Genomic DNA, 27,380 nt, shown 5'->3' on the forward strand with positions numbered 1-27,380 from the left:
CGATGTAACTCCGAATTGCTTTTTGCCTGCGATCATTTCGAAAGTACATTGTTTACTCCGCCAGAAGCAATCCGCCTGTGATCCTTTTGCTGGAGAAGAATTCCTTGCCCAGTCTCAAGCATTGCTCCTGCCGGAGATGTTTTGCATTAGTTCACCTGGACTACGGTCTCGTGAAACCGTTGGCAGGAGCGTTTCGAGGAACTCTTTCAAGTCGTACTCCCTTCCAGCCAATCTCTTCATTACTTCTCGAAACGACGAATCAGTCTGTAGAGGTCGAACATCCGTGCAAGTGCCACAGGTTTCGGTCCGGCCGATCGACATCAGCTCAGCTCACCCACTGACAGCTTGATGTTAAGTACTCGTCAATTTGGATGCCAGTGAATGCTGTGCCATCAGCCACAGGCCTTTTGGGTGCTCATCCTAATGTTTCTGAAGGTAGGAACCTGGTAGAATATCCATCTTGCGTTCGAGCCCCTATTGTCGTAGTGCCTCCTCGACAACCTTAGCCACTGCAAGGCATCTCTCCTCTCCGAATCGTCCTCCAACAATCTGCACGCCAACAGGCATACCCTGAACCAGTTCGGGATCATATTGCTTCCAGTTGAAATCGTCACTAACATCCCTTGGCTGATGATGTTTCCACGCTTCTGAACCGACATCACCTAGACTCGCCGTCGTGACAGGAACAGCCAGGGCCGCAAAGTCGACAAGATTCCAGTGTGAAGTATACGAAACATTCTGACTTGATTGCACCCATATCTTGGGAGGGAAGCCTACCCACGGCTGTACAGGCATGATCAGTGCATCGACTCCTGCGTCCATCCAGCGACGCATGTACGATTTCTGGTAGGCGAGTCGGTCGTTGGACACTTGATTGGCTTCGTCGACATCTAGTCGGTCGTCCTCGGTGCCTACCAGCATGCCCTCCACAAGTGGCTCGTCTGACTGTTCGCAGAGCTTCCTGAATCTGCGGCCACCGTCCGCAAGAACAGCTTTCAGCCACAGCCGTTGACCTTCTCGATGCGATGATATGTCCCACTGTACGACCTCGTGGCCAGCTGACTTCAGCTTTTCCACAACCTCATGTACCGCTCTCTCAATCGGTGGCTGGACTTTGACCATTCCATCATCGACGTAGTATCCAATTTTGAGCTTGCGTGAGGGCTTTGCCGCCAAGTGACTCCGCCAGGGAATTGAGTACGAGGTGGGTTCGAAGTTCCAGGGCTCGGCGGCAAGAAGACTCTCCCAGAACACCTCTTGTGTGTCAATTGTGCAGCTGAGTGGGCCAGCGACGCCATTGACAATGTTGTCGCGTATCACGGATGGGTGCCAGGGAAACCGGCCAACCGTGGGACTGAGGCCATAAAGGCCCTGGAGGTTGGCAGGAATTCGGATGCTGCCACCAATATCGGTCCCAACCCCAACAATACTGCCGTGACATCCAATTAGAGCGCCTTCTCCTCCTGAACTTCCACCTGATATTAGATTACGATTAAGACTGTTCACCGATTGTTTGAACAAATGGTTGTATGAGTCGGACATCTATCGGTTCCCCACCGGTTAGAGCCTGGTTCCCGATTAGAAATGTAAAACTCACCATTAGTGACTGAGGTATATTCGTTTTGCAGTATAGCACTGCGCCTTGCTTACGCAGACACTCGGCCAGCAAGCAGTCCTTCTCCGCAGGTCTGCCTGCGAGACCGACCCAGCCTGATCGACCAATCAATGCCTCGAGCTCGATATCCTGCTTGGGAAAGACATACCTAAGGTTGTATCCTCGCCTTCGATATCTGTCCCATCCTTCAAGCTCACTGGAAGCCCATGAAGAGGTCCACACAGTTCGCCCGTTTCCTCCAGATAGCGATCAAGCTCCTCCGCGCGTTTCATTGCCTTGCCGAAGAACATCTCTGTACAGCATCGTGACAACTGCTGCGCGATTGCCGCTCGTTTGCAAAAAGCTGTCGCAACTTGCAGCGAGCTCAGCTCGCGTGATTTGATCTGTGAGAGTAATCTCGTTGCCGATGTTGTTGATGTGATGCTGTGTTCGAGTGGCGTTAGCAGCGGGCAGTCATTAATGTAGTCAAGAGTTGATCTGGGCAATGGCGATGGCAACGGATCGAGTCGCCATTCTGGTGGTATTTGTGCGTATTGTTGTTCTCGTTTGATGGCGGCGCGTTGCTTCCAATGCAGTTTTTTATTCGGTTGGTCTGTTTCTACGGCTTCCTGCGTGTAGGTAGCGGGATCTTTTGATGGCATTGTGTCAGCTCCTAGAGAATTTGCGAGCGACGAAGTCATGGCGGTTGCGGTTGGAATATATGCCTCGGTGCCGCTTGCCGTATGGTGGTGACAAAGGAGGAAGGCATCGTAGCTGCCGTTCATGCACCGGCAGCAAGAGCGACCAAGGTTCCACTTCCCACGTCAAGTTATCGTCGAAGTCACCAAGATTTGGCCGAACAACACGAGTAACTTTATCGTGAAGTCGTGCCCCTTGATCACCTTCAGATTAGGGCCTAGCTTGTCCTCTACATCCCTCATCAAACATGCCCACCCGCGTCTCTCCAAGCGAAGTCCTTAGGTGTAATGCGCGGGCGGCCGGCGGGATGTTGCTAGGTCCCGAACTGCCCCATCGTTACCTTGGGCTCTTCTTGGTAAGCAATCAAAAAAGTTGTGCCGTATCTTTCCAACCCCATGGTATCTCCCCATAGAATGAGCTGAGCTTCAGCGCCCGGCGTATTCGATGGTGTCGCCTTCCGCTAAGCCCGGGAAAGAAGGCAAAACAAAAGGGAAGCCACGTGGGTTTCGACGCGACCGCGACTGCCTGACCTGTAAAGAGCGCGGCGTTAAATGTGACCTCAACCGACCGTCCTGCGGACCATGCAATTCAGCTTCGATCGTATGTCAAGGTTATGTCAACCGAGTCAAATGGGTCGGAGGCAGTACGAGCTCGGCCAAGGCCAATGAGCCAAACACTACTTCATCAGTCGAGGAGACGAGTCCCGGACTGTATGTCACGACAAGCAATCTAAGTCAGACCTCCGAGCTTTCGCCATCGCTGGATGGGTCCATCCCCGGATTTCCAGTCGGCTTCACGTCTCCCGTCAGTCAAGCCAAGCAAGCGCTGACCTCACCAAGTACTTTCTCGGTGAATGGTGAGGGCAACAATGCAGGCTGGAGTACAGGCCTTGCCAACTATCTGCAATATTTCACGTCGCAATACACGCAAGCGCGCCTTGACCCGGACAAAGTCAAATTCGATGCTGAATACACAGGCTTTGTTGATGTCTGGGCTTTTGCATGGAAACGAATCAGCCTGCGTATGACGGGAGCCAGCCATAACGATGGTCTCGACCAAGACCTGCTGTATTCGAACGCGTTGCAAGGTCTGAAGCGATCTGTCGAGAGCGGCGATATCCTCGCACTGTTCGGGATCACAGTCTTCGCGTTTCTTGATGTGCGAGAAGGCCCATTCGGCCACTGGACTCGACATCTACGAGGTGCTCGAGCGCTTCTAGATGTCCACTGCAGCAACTTCGGTGAACTGTCTGTGCTCTACTCCTCCACACCTGGTCTGAAGCAAGCCATCTCTCTGCTCAACTGGTACGACTGCATGGGAGCTGTCATTCACAAGGATCGCGGCCTTGTCTTTGCAGACTTCCACCGCTTCGAGATTGATCCTGTACTATTCGACCTTGTCGGGTGCCCCAGAGATACGTTCTTCGTGTACGTCCGGCTGGCGGAAGGGCACATGTCGGCACTGTCCCATGAAACCTACCACAGTAGTATGAGTCAACTGCTCAACCTGTCGCACAACACCACCGACGACAGACTCCTACTACAAGACGCCTGGCGCTATGCGTCCATACTCGTGGCGTTGGAGGAGCTCTATCCCAATGTCGCCTCCGAGGCAGCCCCGACCTCCACCGTCATTGCCGATAGGCTCTGCGATATAGTGGAACGCATACTGCCAACATCAGCGGCGTACATTCATCTGCCGGTTGCCGTCTATTTTATTGGTATCCATGCTTCGACGGAAAGACATCATGAGGTGTCTCAGCGGTTCTGGAGTTACTTTGACACCAATCCCACACCGGCTTATCCCAATGCGCAAAACATGAGTGCTGCTCGCCGGCAGAAAAGGCGGTCTCGGGTAGCATGATTCAAATCCTTTTGGAACGTCACGGATGCCAATGCAGCTGTTTCGCATGACGCGGAGACCATGCTGCTGGTTCTCTTTGTTCATCTCCCGAAACACAACAGTGCGCTGCCATTCGGACCACTCCCGAGAAGCTATTAGTCAGTCGGAACTGAAGATCTGTCTGAAACCATGGTTTTGGTCCAGAGAGGAACAGTCGGGAAGTTGTCTTACAAACACAAGCTCTCAGTCTTCGAAGACCTCGCCTGGTCATGCTACGAGATGGCATATATACCTGCCTCGCAACACTCAACATAGGAAGCATGTCTACTACCAACAGATCATTCGTCAAGCTTCGCTCGCAACTTCTACCAATTCAATCACAACACCAACCATCCTCAAGATACCTTCAACACCCACAGCAACAACGATGCCGATTTCCCCGATCGCCAAAATCTTCGAAGCCCTTGAGGTTCTTCGCATCCGCCTGATCTTCTGTCCACACTGTCATCACGAAGAGGTCCACACCAACCTTGTCGCACTCCTCTTCCACTTCCTCGACGCCCACCGCCATGTTCTCGCCAGTCTCTTCAACGAACATCCTCAATTATTCGAGTCAGTCCGCGCCCTGAGCCGCCTCTCCCGATTGGAGGTCAATCACGTTATCGCAGCTTCTTGGGCGTATGTCCCTTCCATGTACTCAGATGGCGAAGACGAGAACGAGGCCGATGAGGAAGTAGTGCGCGGTGTGCAATTGGCACAAGTCTGGGCATTGGAGACTGCCGCCGACGACGATGAAAGCGACCCATCGAAAGGGTCATTTGAAGACCTTCTAGTGCGCTGCTGTGTCTGTGAGCCGTGCGTCGTCTGGGCGGAGTTCTTGGTTCGGCTGGTTGTGTGGCTCAGCTGCGGTGTGTGTTCTGCTAACGCGCATGGAGATCGAGGATTGGGTTTTATGTTCCAGGTGGATGTGCTGGAGGTGTTGGTGGATGCGCTGGGCGTTGATCTGGATGGGATGATGAGAGACATCGCGGAGGCTATACATTGGGAGCTCTACAGGCCAGGAGGTTGGAGTGACTCAGACTCGGGCTACGGGAGTGGTGGCGAATGATGGGGAACGATATCGATATCGTGGTGCGCGGAGGAAGCAGGATATCAGGCAAGGACACAGGCATGACGAAGATGAGGACGATGGCCAGGCGCTGTACGATTGTCTGTGATCAGGTGATTAGACATTACTAGGTAGCGGCGGTCTGTTTCTGTACACTCTATGCCAAAACAAACCCCTTACAACTCAGACCAGCCCGCCAGTCTGTAACGCCGATGCTGGTCCCGGATCCCGAATGAACAGCCAGCGCAGTAAGAGACGCTCACTCGCTTGCTAATCGTGTGTGCTTGAACGCTCACAGAAACACGAAGAAATGATGAAGAGGAAGATCCGACGTCTTCAATATCCTTTCGAAGTCAACAACACCCACCACCGCCCCTCTTCCGAAACACATCTCCCCATTCGCCCGCCGCCGCAGCACCTCCCGCCCCAAGCATCAATTTCTTCTTCTTCCGCCGCCTGAGCGTCCCGCCCTCACCAATCATACTCCCATCCACACTCCCACCATCATCCCAGCCCATACTCGGAACATCCCCGTACTGGATCCCACTATTTGGATCATCCGGGTCAATCTCGCCGAGCTCAATCTTGGTCAGGATCATCCGCGCCAGACGGTTGAACAGTTCGTCCACATTCATGCCGGAGTAAGCGGAGACTTCAATGGTTGCGGGGATGGCGGACTTGGAGGCCCAACGGGAGGCAAGGTCCGGGGAGACTTCGCGACCATAAGGTGACGTGCTGGCTGTGAGCTTTGATGTGCCTGGGGGCAGCGCAAGAGAGTCGGCTCGCGAGCGGGTAGAAGAGTCTAGTGCGAACGGAACGGAGGCTTTGCTGCTGATGCTGGCGGAGGATGGGGTTGGCGGCTCGGGTGGGTAGGAGTCTTTGTAACTACTCTGTTGCGAAGGTGATGGTTTCGGCTCGACGAGGTCTGCTTTGTTGCCGGCGAGAACGACAGTGAGGTTGGGACTGGCGAGGCTGCGCGCGTCCATCAGAAATGTTGGGAGTGCGTTGAAGCTTGATAGGCTGGCGACGTCGTAGATGAGGATGGCTCCGGCCGCGCCACGGTAGTAGCTCCTGCTGACGCTGCGGAAGCGCTCTGTGCCGGCTGTGTCCCATAGTTGTAGCTTGATGCGCCGCCGGCCGCCTCCTCCACCTCTTGCGCTTGAAGTGTTGTTGCCGATCTTGACTATCTTGGAGGAGAACTCGACGCCGATGGTCTGAGAACTGAGGACTCGCCATTCGTTCTTCACAAAACGGTGGAGCAGACAGGACTTGCCTGCGCCGGAAGGACCTAGCAGGATGACCTTGGCGAGGTAGTCGTACATCGAGCCCAGCTCTTGCGGTTGGATGTGTGAGGAGGGTGCCGAGGAGACCTCGGACGAGGTGGATGTTGCGCGGGCGCGGGGCATGATTGCGGCATCTGGGAAGGATAGGTGGAGGTGGAGCAGGCTGGAGAAGCAGATCGCCGGTGATTAGCAAGAGTGTGTGTTCAAGGGAGTGTGGTCGACGTCTTCATCGTTGCGGAGGAAGTTGTGAGGTGTTGCGTCGCAATCAGTGCAAGAGGTCTGGATGTTCGAGCAGTCTCGGATGATAACGCCTATGCGGTGCCGTTTAGCGAGAGGCCCGGGCTTCGGTACCACTAGCGTTATCCGTTGAAGCAGCCCAATAGGACAATTTCTAGGGTGTCTCTCGTGGCCACAAGCCTGGAACTTTGCTCGCTTCAGGCGTTACCATGTGCTAGGGCTCAAACTTTAGACGGCGGCATGATTTGACCTCGAACCTGCAGCTTCGGCATCTCTTGATGCTGTTACACCGCCATAGAACATGCATGCGCTGTGCTTCGCTAATGCTGTGGTCGTCGTACTCGGATGACTTCACACTGTGGTAGGGTTCTCTGTGAGTACATGTCGGTCAATGCCTGCAGACTGGAAGACAGCAGACGTAGTTGTTGAAAGCGATGATGCGACTCAAGTTGATGTGAGGAACACTTCAACCTCACCGGCGCCAGATGCAGGTAGGTTGCATACTCAGCTAGCTCCGCGTCCATTTGGCTTGAGTAACCTGAGGAAAGCAGTGGCTTTCAGGTCGCACCTGCAGCAGTTCAATCACACCTCTCCTTCTGTCTACTCACCAGAAGTCACCATGAACAGCAGGAACAGATCAATCAAGACCTTGGCCAAGGTCAAGAAGACTTCAGTCGCTCCTGAGCCTCTTTCTCCCGAGAGGGAGCCTGCCACAAGGCTTCAGAATGGCTCACAGAACTCTTCAGCGACACTGGACAGGCAGAGAACCTCGAACGAGCGAATCCTGTCGCGAGACAGCGGCGAGAAGGTCACGAAAGTCGCGGCACTGAAGAAGCCAAGCCGCCTGATCAAGCGAGAGTCCACTCAAGGCGACGACGACTATGGCGCTACGAGCCCAGCGAAGAAGAGACGGAGGTCCAGGAAAGAGAAGTCAGCCAACGATGAATACTACCCGGAGAATAATCTCGTTGACTCGCTACGGCCTGGCCTCATTTTGGTCATGATTGGTCTCAATCCGGGTCTGAAGACAGCACAGACAGGTAAGTCTTCATCACTGAGTCGAGGCTTCGGCAAAATTGACTCAGCCTAGGACACGCATATTCCCATCACACCAACCGGTTCTGGCCATTCCTCCACGAAAGTGGCATAACACCCATTCGGCATTACCCTCCCGACACACACGCGCTACAAGATCTGTACAGCATCGGCAACACTAACATATGTGCACGGCCATCTCGGGATGGAAGTGCGCTGAGCAAGGAAGAGCTTCAAGAAGGCGCTGTCATACTGGAGGAGAAGATTCGTCACATCAAACCCGAGGCGGTCTGCATCGTTGGCAAAGGCGTGTGGGAGTACATCTGGCTGGGTACATTTCTACCTAAGGGAAAGAAGAAGAAAGATTTTCAGTCTGCCTTCCGCTATGGTTGGCAAGATGAAAATGCGTGGCTAGGCAGAATAGAGGACGAGAACGGAGTGGTGACCTGGCCTGGCGCGAGGACATTCGTTTCCACGACCACGAGCGCAGCGTCTACGTTTCCGAGTCGTCAGGAGAGCATCGAGATCTGGAAGCCATTGGGTCAGTGGTTCACCGAACGGCGAACGAAGCGGGAGGACACAGGACATGGTTGAGGCTGTATGCCGCATCTCGAAACCACTATCTACCTGACATGGGCGATGTTGGCGAGTTGTAGTTTCTGTAGCTCGAGCATGAGCGTGGAGTACGATTGTCTGTGTTCCACCTTCACTGATACACAGCTGGCCAAATCGAAGCTTGACCCGCATCGACGATTGGCGATTGGCGGTGAAGCCAGGAATCTGAAACACGAGTATCAAGAATTCTTGATTCCACACTGGCGTCACCGGCCTTCAAGTTGTGAAGAGCCCCTCCAGATCTTTTTTCTTTGACCGTCAGCTTATGATCATACACGCTACGGAATCAGTCTTCCATTGACTTGACAATATTGAATCTGTTTATTCACCAAAGCATCGCGAGTCCAGCGTTGAGCGAAAGGCCAAACGACTTGAGGGGCTACTTCGCACCCCTCCGAGACAAACGACGGCTCGCAACTCCTTTCCAACACATCCGCATCCATCGACGGTAGCACCTTCTGTGCATTCGAGGAAAGTGTCCAGGTTGAGCACTTCTTGGTCCTACGATACGCTGGCTAGAACTTTCTAGCATTATTATCGTCCCCTGAGGAGCCAACATCATGGCGTTCTCACATGGCGAGATCTTCCTCCTGCTCGCAATCGGTCTCACCTTCCTTGCCCGTCCTGCTGCGGCTTTCGGTGCTGGCAACATCGCTTCCCTGTCCAAAGTTGAAGGCGTAAACTGGCGTCACGGCGACATTGAGGATATTATTTTGACTTTGGCGGCCGCCAAGTCTATGAGTGGGAAGAAGTTCAGCAAACTTGACATCAAACGCGTAGGCCATTCCTGCCCATGGACACCCGGACTGGTACTGACAATTGCTAGATCTACTTTGGCAACTGGCTTCGAGATTACTCGCAAGCAGTCGATGTTGGAACGGTCAAATATGTCAGCGCTGAAGCAATACGCATTCTTTTATGGGTGCTCGGCTTCATGTCGTTTGGCTATGGCACGGGCGAATTCGAGTATGTCAATGTGCTTGGAGACCGATGTCAAGACTGACACAAAACAGGGTCACCACAGAACGTCTTGGTTGCTACCGCCCAGAAGAGCATATTGAGTGAGTTTCCTGCCTTCCATCTGAACATCGACTGATGTACCTGCAGCAATCCGAAGGACTATGCCGAGAATCAAGATGCTCGTCAGTACGACCGACGTCTCCGTGGACCGGTGGACGAGCGCCGGGAACTCGCCATCAACCAAGATACCGGCCTCAAGAACTACATCGCAAGCGAAAATATGGGTATCGACACCTCGGCAGCTCTGGTGAGAAACCTTTTCGGTCGAGCAATCGATCTTGGTCGCAGATATGGACGCAACAAGAACAAGGCCGATCTCTACGAAGCACTTCGACTCATCGGAACCGGCTGTCACTGTCTCGAAGACTACTCTGCTCACTCCAACTATGTTGAGCTTGCTCTGATCGAGATGGGTGAGCGAGACGTCTTTCCTCACACTGGCCGCGACACTACCGTGCGTCTACGCGGTGCTCGAAACGAGGTCTACCCAATCGTCACTGGCACATTCGGCGGCACTGACTTCTTGCACTCTGTCTGTGGAGAATTTGGCGACAAGGCTACTCAGTCAGAAATGCAAGAGTTGGAAGGTGCACTCGACAACGCCGAGAATTCTGATGGCAGTGTTCTTCGTGACCTCCTGAGCAAGATCCCAAGCAGCCTGTTTGGAGGCAAAGATGAAGCCAACAAGGTCGATGAACTCCAGCAGAATGCTCAGGCTCACCAGATGCAGAACACGAAGATCTCTCCCCGTCAACCAGAAGAGTGGGCCAATTACCTGCAAGACGTCCAGAAGCAGATCTACCAATCATCCAATGGCACGATGAAGTCATGCAAGGCCTGACCGAGACGATTGAGAACATTCCGATTCTGCCAGATCTAATCGAGAACGTGCAGGACGAGATCAACAAGTTTGTCTTCAGCTTACTCGCTCCCTACGTACTGCCAGTAATCCGCCAGATCAAGAACGAACTCGAGACTGGATCCAGCGAGATCATCCAGTCTAGCAAGCAACAACAGCACATCGTCTTCAATGATGACCGCTCCTCAGACCCTACTCATTCTATGCTATCGAAAGATCACTTCTCCAATGTCTTGAACGAGCCGGCTGGCCGTGTTGCTAGCGCCACTGTCAAATGGGTTGTGCCACAGCTGATTGAAGCCTGGGACAATGAGCGAGCCGACATTCCACGTATCCTCGACCGCATCATCAACGGCGTTCTACATCACCCAGCACTTCGCGATCAGGGTGGCGATGCTTCCGAAGGCCGTCGAATCATGTTTGGTGTTGTCGAACAATGGTGGCGTCAGAAAGATGAGCGCGAAAAGGACGGCCTACGTCGACAGCTGAGTCGTCGTGGCGTCGAGAACGGCGACAACCACAAAGAAGGTGTTCACGACCACGGTCATGGCAGCTATCGCCCTCAGGGCCAGCGCTTCGGCATTGCAGGAGTGACTGGAGGCAAGAGCGGCGGCCAGTCTAGCTATCCTATCACTCAGGCTTTCGGAGCTGTCGAGGGCCTGGTCGAGGGCAAGCCACAGCAATACGGCAACCGCCCGGGTAACGAGACTTCTGATAAGATCGGCAAGGCCGCTGGAGAGGCTGTTGGTGGAGGCTTCCTGGGCAACATCGTTGGCGGACTTGCCTCTGCTGTTGGCGCTGACATGCTTGGTGGCGGTCTGAATCAGAAGAAGGAAACTTACAAGCGCGAGTCATATGGCAGCCAGGGCCAGCATACGGAGACCTTTACCCAAGTCGGCCAATCCGGTGACCGCTATGGCCAAGCCCAGTATTCTCGGACCGACGAGCCATCCGGAGGACGATCCGAGCAGTACAGCCGCTATGAACAGCGTCCAGGTGGCGCCGAGGTCCACACCGAGCAGCGCGATCAGTACGGCCAGTACCGCGAGGAGACCAAGACCTACACTTCTCAGACCTCTTCCTACGGTCGCAGCGAGTATTCGTCGGGTGGCGGGTACGGATCTCGCAAAGATGACGACAGTGACGAAGAAAAGCGTCGCAAGAAGGAGAAGAAGCGTCAAGAGCAGCAGAGCTATGGAGGTCGTCGAGATGACAGTGACGACGATAAGCGTGGCAAGTACGGCTCCTCTGGCTACGGCAGTCATAAGAAGGACGACAGTGATGACGAAAAGCGGAACAAGTACGGATCTTCTGGTTATGGTAGCCGCAAGAAGGACGATAGTGATGATGACGACAAGCGCGGCAAGTACGGCTCCTCTGGCTATGGTGGTCGCCGCGACGACGATAGCGACGAAGAGCAGCGCCGCAAGAAGGAGAAGAAGAAGTACGGCAGTGGCAACAAGAGTGATGACAGCGATGATGAGAAGAAGCGCTACAAGCAGCAGCAGAGCTCTGGGTACGGTCAGCAGCAGCAGTACGGCTCTGGAGGTGCCTCGTATAGCGGCGGCCGTCGTGACGATGATGACAATCGTGGCTCGAGCTATGGTCGGTCTGAAGGCTATGGCTCTTCTCAGCGTCAGGAATTTGGTGCGTCGTCTGGAGCTTACGGAGGCGGCAGACGTGGTGATGACGACAATCGTGGCTCATATGGTCGCTCTGAGGGCTACGGCTCGTCTGGTGGTGGCGGCTACGGAAGTCAGCAGCAGTCATATGGCGGTGGTGGTGGCTATGGTCGTGACAATGACTCCAGCAGCTATGGAGGTGGTCGTCAGGAGTACAGCTCGGGAGGCTATGGTCAGCAGGAGTCCTATGGCAGCCAGCAGCAGTCTTATGGAAGTCGCCAGCAAATTGTTCCTGGAGGATTTGAACAAGAGGAGCAGTCCTATGGCCAGGGCGGCGGCTACGGTCGACGTAACGACGACGATGACAACAATCGCCAATACGGTAGCGGCAATCAGGGCTATGGCGGTGGTGGATATGGCGGTTCGAGTGGTGGCTATGGAGATGACTCTTCGGGGTACGGGGGTCGCCGCTACGAATAGATGGTGCATCCACGAGTCGTCACTGCGCGAAAATCCGGTTCAGAATCCTTCAGCAGACTATTCTAAAGCGGCGACCGTGAGTGCACGCCAGTCTGAGGATTCTGGACAAAAATCCACAATGAAGCATTGAAACATTCCAAGGACCAATTCGAGGATCGATGCATCAGAAGCAAAAGCGAAAGCTAGGTCGATGCAAGAACCAAACTCATCTGGAACTGTTGTTCCTGTCTTTGCAGCAGAATTGTGCCATCCTGATTGGCCAGGGTCCAAAGCCACCAGATCAGGCACAGCATGAGAATGCTTCTGCCTTAGCCCCCATGCCCGGCTTCACCTCCAACCCATTGACGCGTATCGCAGGTTCTGTTTCTCGATCTTCGGCACGTTGACTAACTCAGGTCGACTCCGATCATGCCTTACACAGCGTGCTCTAGACTATGGAATCGCTGCTGCCTGTCTGCCATACCCGCCCTTTTTGGCCCAAGCAAGGTGTACCGTGTACAGTACTAGCTCAACCAATATGACATCGGGGAAGTCGACCGCTGGATCTCGCAAGCAGACTACAATGCCGTCCGAGCTAAAAATATCTCCCAGACTGACATAAGTGCCCTTCCGGCAGGTCTCTTGTTCCTCCCATCTAGAGCTGACGCTCCCACACAATACCAGTGACTGCTGATTCATGCACGACTATAAGGCAAGCCCAGAAGCCCCGCTCATCCTTCCTGGGAGAGACAAGCCCTGACTGCCTCTCTTGGTCAAGTCCAGCGTCTCCCCGGCCCTCGTCGTGAGCTACAGCAATCGCATACAGCACCACCTCGCTCAGCCAAATAGTCGTAGCGAGTGTTCAACTTTCCAGGCTTGGCTTGATCACCACCAACAGCAGCAGCGGCGGCGGCGGCAGCAGCAGCAGCAGCAACAGCAGTACTCTCAACCAATCACTCGACTGATCAAGACGAAGGGCAGGCGCTCGCCATGTCTACCTCCCCATTCCGACACCCCTCCCACGCCCATCCACAGGACAAGATCCTCTCATCAGCCGACTGCCCGACCTGCCAGACCGACCGGAAACGCGCCCGCGCCACCGACGGCATCCTAGCCTGCCTGACGGTCCTCTGCCCGCCCGCGGTAGCGTATATCAAAAGTGGCCGGAAGCAGGATGTCTGGTTGAATTTGGGGCTGACGCTTTTTGGATGGGGGCCTGGGATGTTGCGTGAGTCCCTTCGTTCTTCTTGTGGGTGTGAGGTGTGCTGACCTGTGGCGGGATTCAGATGCGTGGTACTTAATTGTGCTGCATCCGGGTATTCACCATAGGCATGAGGTCGTCCATTACAATGGACCAGAATTGGGAACGATGGATGGACAGACCCGGAGTGCTATCACACTGGCGCCGCCGCCACAGCCTCGGGCCCTCAAGTGTATGGCGGCCAGCTGGTGGGATCGGGCCACTACGACGACAGTCCCGCCATCACCACTGAGGGTGCTCCCATCACCACTGAGGGTGCTCCTGGCGGGAGAGTCCATGACAATGATTGTGGCATGGATGGTGATCGAAGTGGCAAGGCCGAGCACTGGCGCGTCAGTGGTAAGAGGGATGTGAAGCAGCTACCGCCGAGCTACGCGGCTTTTTCTTAGTGAAGAAATGGCTTGCATATGATCGGGCCTTGGTTCATCTCGTTGAATGTCATCAGGGTGGGAAGCGTCCGGCTCAGGACGGTCACTCGCCACTGCTGTCAGCATGAGACAGAGCGGCGCAGATCGGTGCGAAGATCAAAATGGTAATACTGCTCTGATTTCAGGGAAAGCTCATGCCAACGAACATCAATGCAAAACTCGAGATGAGCCTGCACAAGAATCATCAGGTCAGGCTCACGATGCTCATGAATCTAACTCTTTCCCAGTGTGGCAGTGACTGTTCGTGTTCTGGCGCACAGTCGCTCTGACGTGTTTCATCCCTACGCGCTCAAATGACTTGCAGAGTGTGACACAGCACAACATCGAATTTTCTTTCTCTTCTACTAGCTCTCCTGCTTCCTGGGCCCGACAGATACAGGTAATGTATCTGTGGCCGTCATCTTCGAGATGGGTCACTCCTCACGTCCGTGACAGGTGTGTCTCTCGTATAAACTAGGATTCCGGCATCAGGCCACAAGTTCTATACCCGCCACCGCACGCCTTCCTTCGGGGCTTGACCTGTGTTCTCGTGACTTACTCTCCTTTACGTCGACACCATACTAGGTAACACGACATCCAGCTGTTGTTACAACGCGACGAACAGATCGAGAATGGCGTACGATACGTAGTGGCGGTGTCAGTCGATCCCGTTGTCGGCCTGCTCAATTTGATGCGACAAGGTCTACCCTTGTGCGCCTCGGAGGGCTTTGTGCCAATGTGGAATATGCGCATATGCCAGGAGTTCTGGCAGACCTCGTGATACCTACAGAAGCTACGTACGAGTCAATGTGAGTAAGGACAAGTGCGATTGTGTTATGAGACATGTAAGTAAGGCAGGTGCAGTCATGTTATGTGACAAGTCCAAAGCGTTGGCTGGCGGGCGCAATAGGGAAGTTCACCCATGGCCATGTGCCGAAGTCCTTCTGATATTCCTATCAACGCCGGACAGGATGCACACACGCGTGAGGATTTCGTTATTTTGTGGATTGGTTGTGGGAATACTAACGCTGATTCACTGGAGCGAGTATGAGCAAGCCGTTACCGGATACAGACTGGCCTCGATATTCTCCTGGAGGCGGAGCTGGCAAGACCGCATCGTAGGCGGCATATCTGCTCAGTCATTCAAGGATCTCGAACACAGACCAGACTTCATTACGTGGTTGTTGGAGAGAGGAATCACCACCGGACGCCACCCAATCATCACAATCGGCGATTCCAAGTACTCAGCAGCGCTCCATCATCTGCGCAGCCGCCTGGATACTTGGTCCTACGGCAACGACCTGGTAGTGTTGTGTCTCGACGAAGAATGTGCCGACGACAAGAACTTCAATGGCTGGCGGGTTCCCCTGGACCCTGAGCGCCCTACTATGGAACAGGTTGCGGAAGTGAAGGTATGTCTCTAGGAGTAGCTGTGGAGATGAGTTTTCTGAGGCCTCACAGCTCACTATCAGTATTGATCTCCTCCGGGCTGCTTTTGACTTCGTATTCCTCGACGGTGATGTGTATCTTACAGGATTTAGAGACCCTTTTCAAGATATGTTGTCGCCAGGAAATAAAACCTGGGACATACAATTCCAGAGAGACTTTCAGCCACCCTCGCCATTATTGAATATCGGGTGGTACTTTGCCCGAGCGACAGACGCCACAAAGGAGTATTTCCATCGCTCATACCAGCAGTGGCTGGTAACAAAAGCATGGGACCAGGCGGTAATGAACGAAGTAGCTGCTCAGATGGAAGCTGCCAACAGACTAAGAGTGCACCGGTTAGACTTATCTCGCTTCAGAAACTACATGTTAGAGAACGCCGAGGCTTCGTTGTTTAGTACCGAGGAAAAAGCAGCGCAGTTCATCGACGAGTCCACGATGATACACTATACCTGTGTTGAGACCAACCTCAAAGGCTATTTCGGTTCAACATTTGGCGGCTCGACTGATCACAACAAGCTGTACAGTCAGCCACCACCAATGATTGCAGTCGCCAATATCACCGGGACCAGTGAAGCTATCATGCACCAGCTCGCTTTTGCCCTGAGCGTGGCGAGAGAAACCGATCGCGCTCTGACATGGCCGCACAGTGTATTCGCCATCCAGCAACGACCCGAAGACGATTCCACGAAGCATTTCATACGTCCAGCATTGCCCACAATACAAGTCGTGAACTATGCGCACGCTCAGACCCTGGGAGTCGACTTGCTAGAGAGCAGATTCTTACACAACCGGCAGCGGCATGTCCCTGAAGCAGCGGCGACTCAGCAGGTGCTTCTTGACGTTGTGAAACAGCCACCTCGGCAGCTGAAGCAAGCGATACTCGATCTGCCAGGCCACGTGGTTCCCACACTCGACTTCAGCGCCCTCAGTGACCCAGAAAAGCCATGGCTTCGCACCACTGACGAACAGGAAGGGTTATACTACGAAGTGACAAGCACGGACTACGCGGATTATCTTGAGCAAGTCTCGAGCTCCTTCGAATCGCGTCTTCAGGATATCGGCATAGCAGACTCTTCGAAGGAGATGTTGTCCAACCTGCAGATGTGTGGTAATGCTGACCGGGACGCCGAATGTTTGGCCGTGTGTGCAAGCTGAGATAGTACACTGGACCGCGGCGGCAAGAGGGGAGGCTCTTTGAGACTTGTGGTATCGAGGATTATCTGGACAGGGAGACGAGACTTAACAGGAGTCTGATCATCGAAGACTCGTGCCATGAGTCAATCACGATGGCCAGGAGCAATGCGTCTTCGATCTGTTCGCTGATCTCACTTTTGCTTCAATTGACATCTCTCTGATCGAGTATCTGCCCCACGTCACTTCACTCACACAACACTTGGCAAATCCAGCTACAGGCATATATAATTGCACTTCCCAGATATTGTTCAACAATCGTCGAAGTAACACAGCTGAGAGGTCTACTTCCGGCAGCATGGTGTCAACGGCGAACACATCGGCCGAGATTGCGTAAAGGGCACCGTCTACGACGGCCCGTAAACCTTACAAGTCTCGCGTACGAAGATCCTAGTTCGATTCTGGGTGCTGCCTTTTTCCTTTTTTTTTCTTTGTGCTCTTTTGCTTCCTTGCATCTTGTCAAGTGCTGGGAAGGGTGCCAATTTGGCGGTGGAAAGGGGTTGTGTAGTAAGGGCGGGTATAAAGTCGAGGGCAACGAGCAGTGTATCAATGGACCTGGGTGACTCCGTCGAAGTGCAAGTACGCCATTATGGGAAATTGTGGTCAAGGTCAAGGATGAGGGCACGAGGACGGAAGGCAGTAGTCCTACACTCTGCTATATTCCACATTGAATGACTAGTTTGCCATCCCTCGTCCCCTAGATCTGAGGAGGCGAAAGGACGTCGCGAGCAGTGAGCAGGAATTGTCATCCGGTCTCGCGAGTGATTCGTCTGCGCCGGTTGACAGGTCGCGCAATTAAGGAAGGTGCTGCCGCGTGATGCACCTGCCGCTCGTGGGGACGTCGATACCTCTCACTGAGAAGGAGCGATCTGAATGTGCTCCTGCTATGTTTGTCTGCAAGGAGGCAGGAAGGAAGGCGCAGATGTGAACAGGTCTTGTCATCCGGTCTCATCTCAAAACCCGTATGCGCCGGTTGACAAGGCGTGCAATTGGGGAAGGTGCTGCTGCGAAAGACACCTGCCGCTCCTGGGATCTTCGATACCTCTTGTCGAGCAGGAGCGATCTGGATGTGCTCCTGCTACTGTTGCACTCTAGGCGATAGGAGGGAAGGCGCAGATGCGAACGGGTGCTGTCATCCGGTCTCACATGGAAGTTTGGCGGAACCGGATGACGGGACGTGACGTCCTGGAAAAGGGTGGGCGGGTGGAAGAGTTCCTGTTCGCCGAGCCGTCAAGCAGTAAAGGCGAGAAGGGCCATCCATGTCAGCACGTGCCTGCCATCACTATTTGACCAATGAAAGAAGAGTCGAATTCGTCGCGGCACCTGTACCAGCACCTAAACATACATATAGATATATACATGCTAACGAACGTACCTACAACTTCGTCAATCTTGCCGACAGCCTCAACGTTGCCTTATCCACGGTCCTCGTAAAGACCTCGCTGTGCCAAAACGTCAACGGCATCACCACCAAACTCGTCAGTATCAAAACACCCACAAAGCCCACATCTCCTTCCACCATCTGGAACCCCCATCTGCCACAAATCGAGTGCACCATCTCGAGGCCCAGACTGTTGATCCACATCCCGTGACAAAGGTATAGCGCAAAGCTGATATCGCCCAGATACTGAATAAATCCGGAGCAAAGAAACTTCTGATAGACGGATTCATGACCTGCGCTGTCGAGGACAGCAATGAAGACAGGCGCAGTAATGACGAGCCACCACATGGATTGATAGACCTCGCCTCGCCAGCTAGGGGGGATCCATGGGACGAGGGACGCGTAGCCCAGGGATTGGTCTGCTCCCTCGTTGAAGCGCGGAAAGCTGAGGAGCCAGAGGCATGCGAAGACTGCCACCCCGTGAAATATGCGTTTCAGCAGAGATCGTTTGGCGGGTTGTTCGGGATCGATGTCGAGGTTGATCGAAGGTTCCAAGATCATATGTAGGTCCGCGCAGACCATGCCGGCCGTGAACAGAAAGTAGTACCAGTGGGTCATGTACATCCAGTACGCCGCAAGAATGAAGAGGGTGAGGGAGCGAAAGATGTTTGTTGACCGTGCCAAGGCGAGACACGACAGATAGACCACCATGCTGCCCTGAAACTCGTGGGGCATAGTCCAGAGATGTGACTCGTAATCGTGACCCAATGAGAAGGGGTTGAAGAACACCAATGACGCTCGCAACCATTTTTGCAGTTCTTCGATGAGTGAAGGGGCGGGATTCCATTTCTGTAGTCCTCGATCTCCTAGCCAGCCCACACGCATGAAGCAGACCACGACGAGGGTATGGACGAGACAGGGTAAGTATAGGCGGACACCTCGTCGCAAAGTGCTGGACGCTATAGTCTTGTAAGCCTCCACATGTTGTCCTTCCCTGGCGAGTCGCAACGGCTTAGCGGAGAGCACATAGCCGGAGATGACGAAGAAGATGTCGACCATGGCGTGTCCGCTGAGCCAGATACGCACGATCGGTAACGAGAGGAGGTTTGTCGCAGTCGGCGTGGATAGAAACCCCGCGCGGATCCATGGGTAGAATTGCTCGGTGCCGTGGTGGAAGACGACAAAGAGGCAGGCCAGGCCTCGTAGGCCGTTCAGATAGGATGTGCGGTCTAGCTTTCGTGGCTTTCGACTAGTGAATATGCTCGGCTTCAGGACTGCTAGGGTGTTGGGTCTCAGGAATACTGTCCATGGACGAGGAGTCGTCGTATCTGGCTTGGTGGGCCTGGAATAGTTTGGTGAGAAGGACGGAGCGGCAGTTGTTCTCAAGCTCGAGATACTCACTGTGTTTCTTCTCGCTGAGACTTGTGTCGACCTGCCCCTTCTCGGCTACCGCCAATACCAACGACATCGGAATCGATGTTTCGAGTATGATAGTGGTCACTTCGTCAGGTGTCTATTCGGCATGGCGTTAGCCCGTGATGTCTCCTGGCCTGGCAGAGCCCGAGGATAGCGATATCTTAAGTGTCCTGACTTTGCATTTAGGGGTTCGGAAGAGTCATTGCCGTAACATTGCCAGACGCGTTAATCCGCGATATTGAGTTCATCTTGACAGGTTCGAGCGGTCACTTCAATTGTACTGATCGAGCTACGCGGTCCCGCAAGCCGAGCTAGACGTTGTGACAGCCTCTTGACAGCGAACATGGAATGTCTCGTGTGTATTCTATGATATTAGCAATTGCCTTTCGATGTTTCGGGAGAGCAGTAAATTGCAAAGCAGTTGCCGCCGAGCTATGCGGCTCCTTTGTGAGCCTCGCTCTCAGAATGCGGTCGTTTACCATTTCTGATCGTCTAGAGTAGCGCTGAGCGCTAATCACCGGAATAGTCATGGGCAGAGCATCCATTACTGCATGCTTGGGACGTGTTGTGCATCACAATTACTCGATCACTGGTGTCGCTGATCTGCGATACGCGGCCCGGTGATACTGCCGCCGCGCTCAGGCGCCATGTCATGCCGTAATTGGCACTTCGATACCGTGTGAGAATTTGTTGGTCGATGAACAAAGGTGAGATGCCAAAGGCAAGCGACCGTAGGACGACTGAGTTCGTGTCTTGTTTTGATCATCGCGATCACGTGCACTCGAAGTTTATCTGCGATTACACCTGATTCTTCAGACAACCTGCACGTGTCTCCCCGTTACTGCCCCAGTACTCCCCTTTAACAAAAGCGGGGCCTGAGCATACTCATCACCTTTCATCTGTAATTGAGCTCGGGGCGGCAGAAATACATGCGTGGTGCGAAGAATTGTGCTTGGGACCTTCAGGATAGACTGATAGAAGTTACGATTGCCCGATTGGGAAAGTCAACTTCCCAGATTGGTCGAGGGCACAGAAGGACGATGTGGAATGTTTGATGCATGCAAGTTGCCGGTTTGGAATTCGCGTTCAGTCTAGACTCCCAGAGAGCACTCTACGTTGCCATAACTCATCACTCATATGCCATGTATGCTGCCGAGAGGCACTATCGTCCAGCACCGCGGCCAGCGCCTGCTCCGGGAGCACCGCCACCGGCGCCACCGCCCATGAATTGAGAAGCTAACCCGGCGATCGCTGGATCATTCATCATCTGCTGTATCTGACTCATGTCAGGCATTCCACCTCCGCCTTCTCTCCGTTGGTTCATCATATTTTGCACCATCTGTCGGTATTGATTAGCCTAGGCCAGAAGCTTGAGGAGCACGGGATTTCGCATACCGGGTTCTGCATGATGCTGCTCAACGCTTCGGGATTCTGCATGAGGTTCCGCGCCATGCCTGCAAACATTGGACTAGAACACCTGTCAGAGACAACGCGTACCGGCGATGGACAGGGCCGGGAGAAGACGTACTTGCTCATGATTGAGCTAAGGTCGGGCATACCACCTCCGCCGCCTCCTCCTCCTCCTAACATAGATGCAAGACCAGCCATGTCAGGGAGTCCGCCTCCGCCTGGTGCACCGCGGCTGTCGCCAGGCGCATCATCCACACCTTCAGCGGGGACGTTGTCCTCCTCGGACTCCATTCGCGCGAGCTCCTTCTTTGCAGTCTCCAGGCCCTTCTTCATAGCCTCACTACCACCACTGCCCTCATGCTCAATACCCTTCTGATACGCATCGACTGAGCCTCGTGCATCACCCATCGCGAATCGTGCTAGGCCTAACCTCGACCAGGCCTTTGTGTACTTCGGGTCCGCCACGACCGCCACCTCCGCATCCTTGACAGCCGCCGCGTGATCGCCTGAGGCAGAGTATGCAGCTGCGCGGTTCGAGAGGTAGATCGGGTTCGTAGGCGACAGCGTTACCGCCGCAGTGTACTTCTCGATGGCGGTCTTGTAATCTTTCTGCTGCATGGCCGCATTGCCGGCGGACTTGAGCTTCTCCGCTTCTGGGTTTGCTGGGCTGGGGCCTGATGATGTTGAGGTGGGTTGCGAGCCCGTGGCTTGACCTGTGGGCGCCTGCAACTTCTCATACACGCTGAAGATGTTGAAAAGGGACTGTGAGCCGACGGCCGAGGCAACGGCGGCCTTGTCGGAGGGATCGACCTTGAAAGCATTCGATATGCATTCTGAGGCGATCTCGATGTTCTCGGCATCGTCGGCGGTGAGTGTCCCGTCCTTGAGGGAGGTTGAGAGGAAGTCGATTATCGAAAGCGCGAGACGCTTTTTGGAGTCGGGAAGAGACTGGAATGGGCATTAGTATGACCTCCGGGCTACAGTCTACAAAGCGTGGGCTTACCATTTTGTCGAGTCGTTAATACAGAACGGACGATGACCTGGATCAATGCTCACTTCAGGTAAATACTTTTTGATACGTGGCTCGTTTTACTGCCTGGTTGCCCCACCTCCACCCAAAGCTTTCTCGAAGCGCCTTTCTTGGCGGTGCTCGAGTCGTCCTCACTCCTTCACCTGCGTACATCACTTCTGCACAAAACGACCGTTTCGACGTCGAACGATTCTTCACTCAGAGACAACGTGGCTTGACTGGCTGCGTCACCCATGCGAGATGCGCTCGGTTCCATTCGTCGAGCCAGGCTCGCTGTAAGGACCTCCAGCTCATGAGCTGACTTCGCCGCTTTCAACTTCTATGGCTTCACGATTTGTCACTCCTTGACGCCGGCGCCATATCTGTTATCTTTTCCAAGCCAATACCCTTCTAGAGCGTGACGATCCCGTGATCATGGCAACGCGCTAAAGAACGCGTTGGCCCGTGCTGCAGGCATGTTACCACAACAACCCTTCCTTGCCAGAGATGTTATGACAATCAAGATGTAATTTTCTCCGTGCCCGGGATACGCAGCATCCAGCTCAAACGCACCTCAGCCGAGATTCGTATACTGGCAGTAAAGATTGCTTGTCAACAACCCACGATCGAGCCGAATACCCTAGCCAATGCACAACTTCACACCCAGGGAAAAGTCCAGGCATAGGATACTGCAGCGATGGCTCTAGTCGAATAGCCGTCCGCTGACTCGCTTTCTGGTCCAGGCCTGATTGTGCCCTTCGTTCGTGGCCCGAGTTGCATACTTGCGGAATAAACAGACAGTGCGTATGCTGCACAGACCGCCGCGATGATGACGGTCATCCCGCCGATATACCTTGGGAAACCATCTGCACCCACGTTGAAGCAACTGCCTTTCGTCTTTGTCCCTGTTCTCCTCCCCGACCTGGATCTCCCTGGACTGGCTCGACTCTTACTCTGGGACGGTTATTGCAAGACAATTCGTCCCAGATGAGCACTTCAATGATACTGGACCCTTACACGACAACGGACCCGCAGCAACTGGTGCAATTGATTGACTTATGCGTTTCTGTTTCCTGAATAGAACCTCCTGCTAACCTTTTTATGACGTTGAAGCTTCGTCAGGTACTACCTCTACCACTACCACTACCACTACCACTACCACTACCACCACAACTACTAGCACGACCACTAGCACGACCACTACGCCTACGACCACGACGACGACGACCACTACGCCTACTACAACAAGCACGACGACAACAACCACAAGCACGACAACAACAACGACAACCACTACGACGACCACCACTACTACTACTACAACAACGACCACCACAACTACTACCACTACGAGCTCCCCAACGACGACTCCAACGACAACAGTGCTACGCCAGCCTGTTCCCGATCCAGCACGTCGTGCAACAACAAGACGCTTCTCCTCATCAGGTGCTCCGGCGGCACCAACGAATGTTCTCTGCAGGAACAATAACATCCGCGTTGGAAGTACCAATGTGACAGGTGTCACACAAAGTCAGCTGCCCTATCCTGGTGATTACCATGCTCGCAAGATCTCGTTCGACGACTATCCGAACAAAGTTTACGATATCGGATGCAATACCCAGCTTATCAACCAGGGCACCGCAAATGGCGCTGATTGTATATTTGAGGAATGTATCCGTCGTTGTAGCGCAGATGGGTCATGCAATGGCGTATACTGGAACCAAATAGCGGCTGATGGTAGCGCATCAGTTACCGGCACCTGTTACTTCGCCAGCGGCACCGACATCACAGTCAATCCACCGAATGTTCAGGGAGGTAACACTGTCAATGGAGTCAGCATGAAGCGCATCGCTCGTTTGTTGACCGGCAACACTCTCACTCCTGGAAGGACTACTGTGATTGATGCTGTTTGGTTCCTTGGCGCGGATCTCACTGGCAATCTGAACATCTGTGCCAACAACGGTTCGGATTACAGTGGTGCATTCATTAATGTGCAGAGGCGCCCGGCGTCCGGTGGTTACTTCCAAGGAGGCGGTGGGTCCACCAATGGCAATCAAATAGTCAGGTGCGACGGGCTCAACTATGCTACCACCGCCACAAATTCTGCCGAGCTGGATATTGCGACGATTTGGGCTGGGTTCACTGGGCAGACCAGTTCGTTACCTACTACTCCCGATGATTGCGCTCGTGCTTGCGCGTGGCAACGTTTTGAGACGGGCTCCGGTCAATGCAGCGCCTGGATCTTGAGTTCTGAAAGTACACCCGTGTGCCACCTTTACACTCAGCATATTCCGGCAACTAACAATGATGTCAACCCCACGAGTGGCAATGCGGCACCTGTATATCCAAGCGGTACTAGAACGTGGCAAGTAGGAGATGTCAAGGCCGCAGGCATGTGGACAGGTGGACTTAACATGCAACCGAGCCAATACATCCAGTCGTGGAAACGAAGCTCACCACTGGAGATCGGCTCTATGGGTTTCCGTCGCTACAGGCGAGACTCTCCTCTGGTTGAGCGCCACGATCAGTCCGTTGCAGCCGAGTTCGTGTTTCCTGCGATCACGCAGGAGTGAAGCTCCTTCAGCAGGCGCACAGGAGGACATAGGGTGGAAGTTGTGATGCATGACGATCTGGGGTAAAATGTTGGATTGGCATAATGATGGGCGAAGACCTGGCAATGACCATGGGTCAGGCAGATCGTGACGACGACGACGCATCTGACGTTAATTCATTTCGTTACTTGACTTGACTTGGCTACTGGCTTACTGCATGCTGCGCATTTACTGTATTTCCTTTCCAGGCTACATAGACGACAGATCTCAAATTCACATTGATGTCAATAATACTATGCTATAGCGGCTAAAGCTCTTGAGTGCTGGTACCCATGCCCTGGCATCCCCCGTGCTCTACCTGAAGGTTTTGCCTGAATCGCTGATTCACCTGACTCTTGGTGTCAATGCTCCGGGCGGTGCATTCCTGGTCACGATAGCAGCCCAAGATTACTGCTCGGACCAACAACATCTCTACCAGGCATGAGAGCTCTCCGCTCACGAGCCCCTGTGACACCAATCATGCTGCCACCCCTCCGAAGGTTGTTGGTCTGAAGGGCTCTGTTGCGGCGGATGTCTGCCAATCCGGCAGTCTTCTCCTGCTGCCCTTTTCTGGTCGGTCTTTGCCATTTGTGGGTGTCATTCTTGCTGTTCCAGCCTCAAAATTCGGCACAGCGAGGGGTTCGCTTCCCTGGACAATAAGATGCCCGGGCAGCGGACCAATACAAAGCTATCATATATGACCTTGTGAGGAGAATCGCCAGTAGTGCTTGTTAGAGATTGCTATATCCAAGGCTCCGAGCGCAGGCGGAGAGCAGTGTGCATGCTCCGCTCTACGTGATCGACACGGTGGCAGCGAGAGGTAGACTGCACACCACAACATAGGCGAGATCTCGCTCGCGCTACAGTGCGTCAAGGGTTGAAACGATAGCAATTCTACGGGTCCGCCAAGGCAATTATTGTGGTTGATTATGATACAATATTTGCTATCATCGATCATTACATACATAGAGTACATCGACGAGTAAACACATTTACGGTCAGATCTTGCCTTCCTATCTTACACTGTACTGTTCACACTTATGCACATTCCGTCTGTCGCATTAATGATATATCTCAGTCAATCGAAGTCGCTGTCAATAGGCCAGTCAGCCGCTTTCAGGATCAAATCCGGCCTTAAGCTGTCCGACCTATCGTCTCTCACGACAATGTCCTTCTTGTATCGGCCAGGAGGGCCATTTTCGATTCCGATACTTCGTTTATAGGTCAGGATCTCGCCTTGCTGGTTGACGCCACTCGTCCATCCTCCAGCGGCGAGTACGTTGTTTGAATCGAACTTCAAGTTGGTGGTGGCAGTAGTGTAGTACCTAGGAACAAGCTGAAGGGATCCTGAGACTGTAGCTGTGTTGACGCTCTTGAAGATCCAGCATTTGGGGACTCCATCGTTGCCTGCGGCATCATTGGTGGCGGTTGACCAAATCCATGAGCTACACTGATTGTTAGTGTCGACCGTCGAGCTGGATGCATTGTAATCCGCAGTCCTGGTCCAGTAGCAGAGACGAGCACAGTCGTCCGGAGACTGCGGTCCTTTATAATTTGACGTCTCACTCGGATATCGGATCAGCCACTGAGATGCTGTGTTCAAAGGGGCTTGGTCCGGAGTGAAATTTCTCCCATCACAGAGGATAAGATAAGTGGCGTAGCCGTCCGTTGTGAATTGCCCATTATAGGAATTGTTCCCAGTACTGCGTGTCTGAATGACGACGAAACTCTGACTGTAGGCAGAGCCAGACCCACAAAGACCAAGGTTGTACGCTGGAGCGTTACCCAGGAACCATAATGCATCATCCAGCTTGTTTCGTGTTTGACCAGTGAGCAGTCGTGCAAAGAGCCTCGTGCCTACGCCGTTTGGTACTGGCGTATTGTTTCTGCCCCTAAGAAGGGGTGGATTGTTCGGTAGTGCACCACCGATTGTGACCCGACCTGTGCAGCTGCCCAGACCATCTGCTGATGCTTTCTGCCAATCAACGCCGTAACACAAGCTCACTGCATAGCTTGAACAGAGCCGGATGCAGCTTTCGAAATAGACATTCCCCGTGGGCGCGAGATTTGTACCATCATTATTGACTAGATTGACGTTGCATCCAATATCCCAGACATTGCTACTGTCGTCGAACATGATTTTCCGTCCATGATAATCTCCCGAATAAGGCGACACATTCGGTGCGAAGGCTGTCGTGACCTGGGGAACGAACAGGTTGTTGCCCCTGCACAAGGTAGGCGTGACAACAGGGGAGCTCAAAGTGACGGTAGTCCCTCGGCTGACACTGTAATACGGAGAGTAGCTGGGCACGATCGCCGTTTTGATAGTGCTCACCGTTGCATATGCGTTCGGATCTGGGCCGTACGAGGCCTGGGCGTATGGCCGTGCTGACGGTGTTGTATACTTTGTAGTCGTAGTGGTGGTGGTGGTAGTTGACTTAGTCGTGGTCGTGGTCGTGGTAGTAGATGACGAAGAAGAAAATGGAGATGCACCTGGCGCAGCGGCTGGGGTAGAACTAGCAGATGGACTGGTCGACAAAGATGTTGAACTGCTTACTAATGAACTACTCGTGGTTGTCGTAGTCGTGGTCGTGGTCGTAGTCGTGGTCGTGGTCGTGGTCGTGGTCGTGGTCGTGGTTGTGGTTGTGGTTGCGGTCGTTGTCGTTGTCATTGTCGTGGTTGTAGTAGACGATGAAGAAGGTGACGGAGATGCACCTTGCGCAGCTGTGGGAGAGGGACTAGTGGAGGGACTAGTCGAAGAAGACGTTGAAGGGCTTGTCAAGGGGCTGTTCGTGGTCGTCGTGGTTGTTGTGGTTGTCGTAGTCGTTGTGGTTGGTGATGAGCTTGCAGACGAACTAGCTGACAGAGACAGCGAGGGACCCGTCGAAAGGC

At 53.7% G+C, this 27,380-nt stretch overlaps 8 protein-coding genes across 8 annotated transcripts; 5 read left to right on the forward strand and 3 right to left on the reverse strand.

Moving 5' to 3' along the window:
* Positions 1 to 474: 474 nt before the first annotated feature.
* Positions 475 to 2,256, reverse strand: AB675_5781 (putative amidase; the record flags this gene model as incomplete). The annotated part of the gene is made up of 3 exons (XM_018146020.1): positions 475 to 1,542; positions 1,598 to 1,710; positions 1,764 to 2,256. 3 exons carry the CDS (start codon positions 2,254 to 2,256, stop codon positions 475 to 477), a joined length of 1,674 nt encoding a protein of 557 aa, XP_017998694.1.
* A 481-nt stretch (positions 2,257 to 2,737) lies between these two features.
* On the forward strand, positions 2,738 to 4,156 carry AB675_5782 (uncharacterized protein; the record flags this gene model as incomplete). The annotated part of the gene is made up of 1 exon (XM_018146021.1): positions 2,738 to 4,156. The coding sequence occupies one exon, from the start codon at positions 2,738 to 2,740 to the stop codon at positions 4,154 to 4,156; it is 1,419 nt and encodes a 472-aa protein (XP_017998785.1).
* Positions 4,157 to 4,562: 406 nt separating this feature from the next.
* AB675_5783 (uncharacterized protein) lies at positions 4,563 to 5,243 on the forward strand (the record flags this gene model as incomplete). Its single annotated transcript, XM_018146022.1, has 1 exon — positions 4,563 to 5,243. One exon carries the CDS (start codon positions 4,563 to 4,565, stop codon positions 5,241 to 5,243), a length of 681 nt encoding a protein of 226 aa, XP_017998754.1.
* A 2,139-nt stretch (positions 5,244 to 7,382) lies between these two features.
* On the forward strand, positions 7,383 to 8,392 carry AB675_5785 (G/U mismatch-specific uracil DNA glycosylase; the record flags this gene model as incomplete). The annotated part of the gene is made up of 2 exons (XM_018146023.1): positions 7,383 to 7,803; positions 7,854 to 8,392. The coding sequence occupies 2 exons, from the start codon at positions 7,383 to 7,385 to the stop codon at positions 8,390 to 8,392; spliced, it is 960 nt and encodes a 319-aa protein (XP_017998810.1).
* A 581-nt stretch (positions 8,393 to 8,973) lies between these two features.
* Positions 8,974 to 12,394, forward strand: AB675_5786 (uncharacterized protein; the record flags this gene model as incomplete). Its single annotated transcript, XM_018146024.1, has 5 exons — positions 8,974 to 9,189; positions 9,240 to 9,379; positions 9,427 to 9,474; positions 9,521 to 10,182; positions 10,230 to 12,394. The coding sequence occupies 5 exons, from the start codon at positions 8,974 to 8,976 to the stop codon at positions 12,392 to 12,394; spliced, it is 3,231 nt and encodes a 1,076-aa protein (XP_017998701.1).
* A 969-nt stretch (positions 12,395 to 13,363) lies between these two features.
* On the forward strand, positions 13,364 to 16,645 carry AB675_5787 (uncharacterized protein; the record flags this gene model as incomplete). The annotated part of the gene is made up of 4 exons (XM_018146025.1): positions 13,364 to 13,601; positions 13,660 to 13,966; positions 15,084 to 15,453; positions 15,503 to 16,645. The coding sequence occupies 4 exons, from the start codon at positions 13,364 to 13,366 to the stop codon at positions 16,643 to 16,645; spliced, it is 2,058 nt and encodes a 685-aa protein (XP_017998662.1).
* A 1,411-nt stretch (positions 16,646 to 18,056) lies between these two features.
* AB675_5788 (uncharacterized protein) lies at positions 18,057 to 19,530 on the reverse strand (the record flags this gene model as incomplete). Its single annotated transcript, XM_018146026.1, has 2 exons — positions 18,057 to 19,336; positions 19,365 to 19,530. The coding sequence occupies 2 exons, from the start codon at positions 19,528 to 19,530 to the stop codon at positions 18,057 to 18,059; spliced, it is 1,446 nt and encodes a 481-aa protein (XP_017998760.1).
* A 6,036-nt stretch (positions 19,531 to 25,566) lies between these two features.
* AB675_5791 (uncharacterized protein) lies at positions 25,567 to 26,625 on the reverse strand (the record flags this gene model as incomplete). The annotated part of the gene is made up of 1 exon (XM_018146028.1): positions 25,567 to 26,625. The coding sequence occupies one exon, from the start codon at positions 26,623 to 26,625 to the stop codon at positions 25,567 to 25,569; it is 1,059 nt and encodes a 352-aa protein (XP_017998818.1).
* Between the last annotated feature and the right edge of the window lie 755 nt (positions 26,626 to 27,380).

The sequence above is a fragment of the Cyphellophora attinorum genome (genome assembly GCF_001299255.1).
Source record: "Cyphellophora attinorum strain CBS 131958 chromosome Unknown Contig17, whole genome shotgun sequence".
NCBI lineage: Eukaryota > Fungi > Ascomycota > Eurotiomycetes > Chaetothyriales > Cyphellophoraceae > Cyphellophora > Cyphellophora attinorum.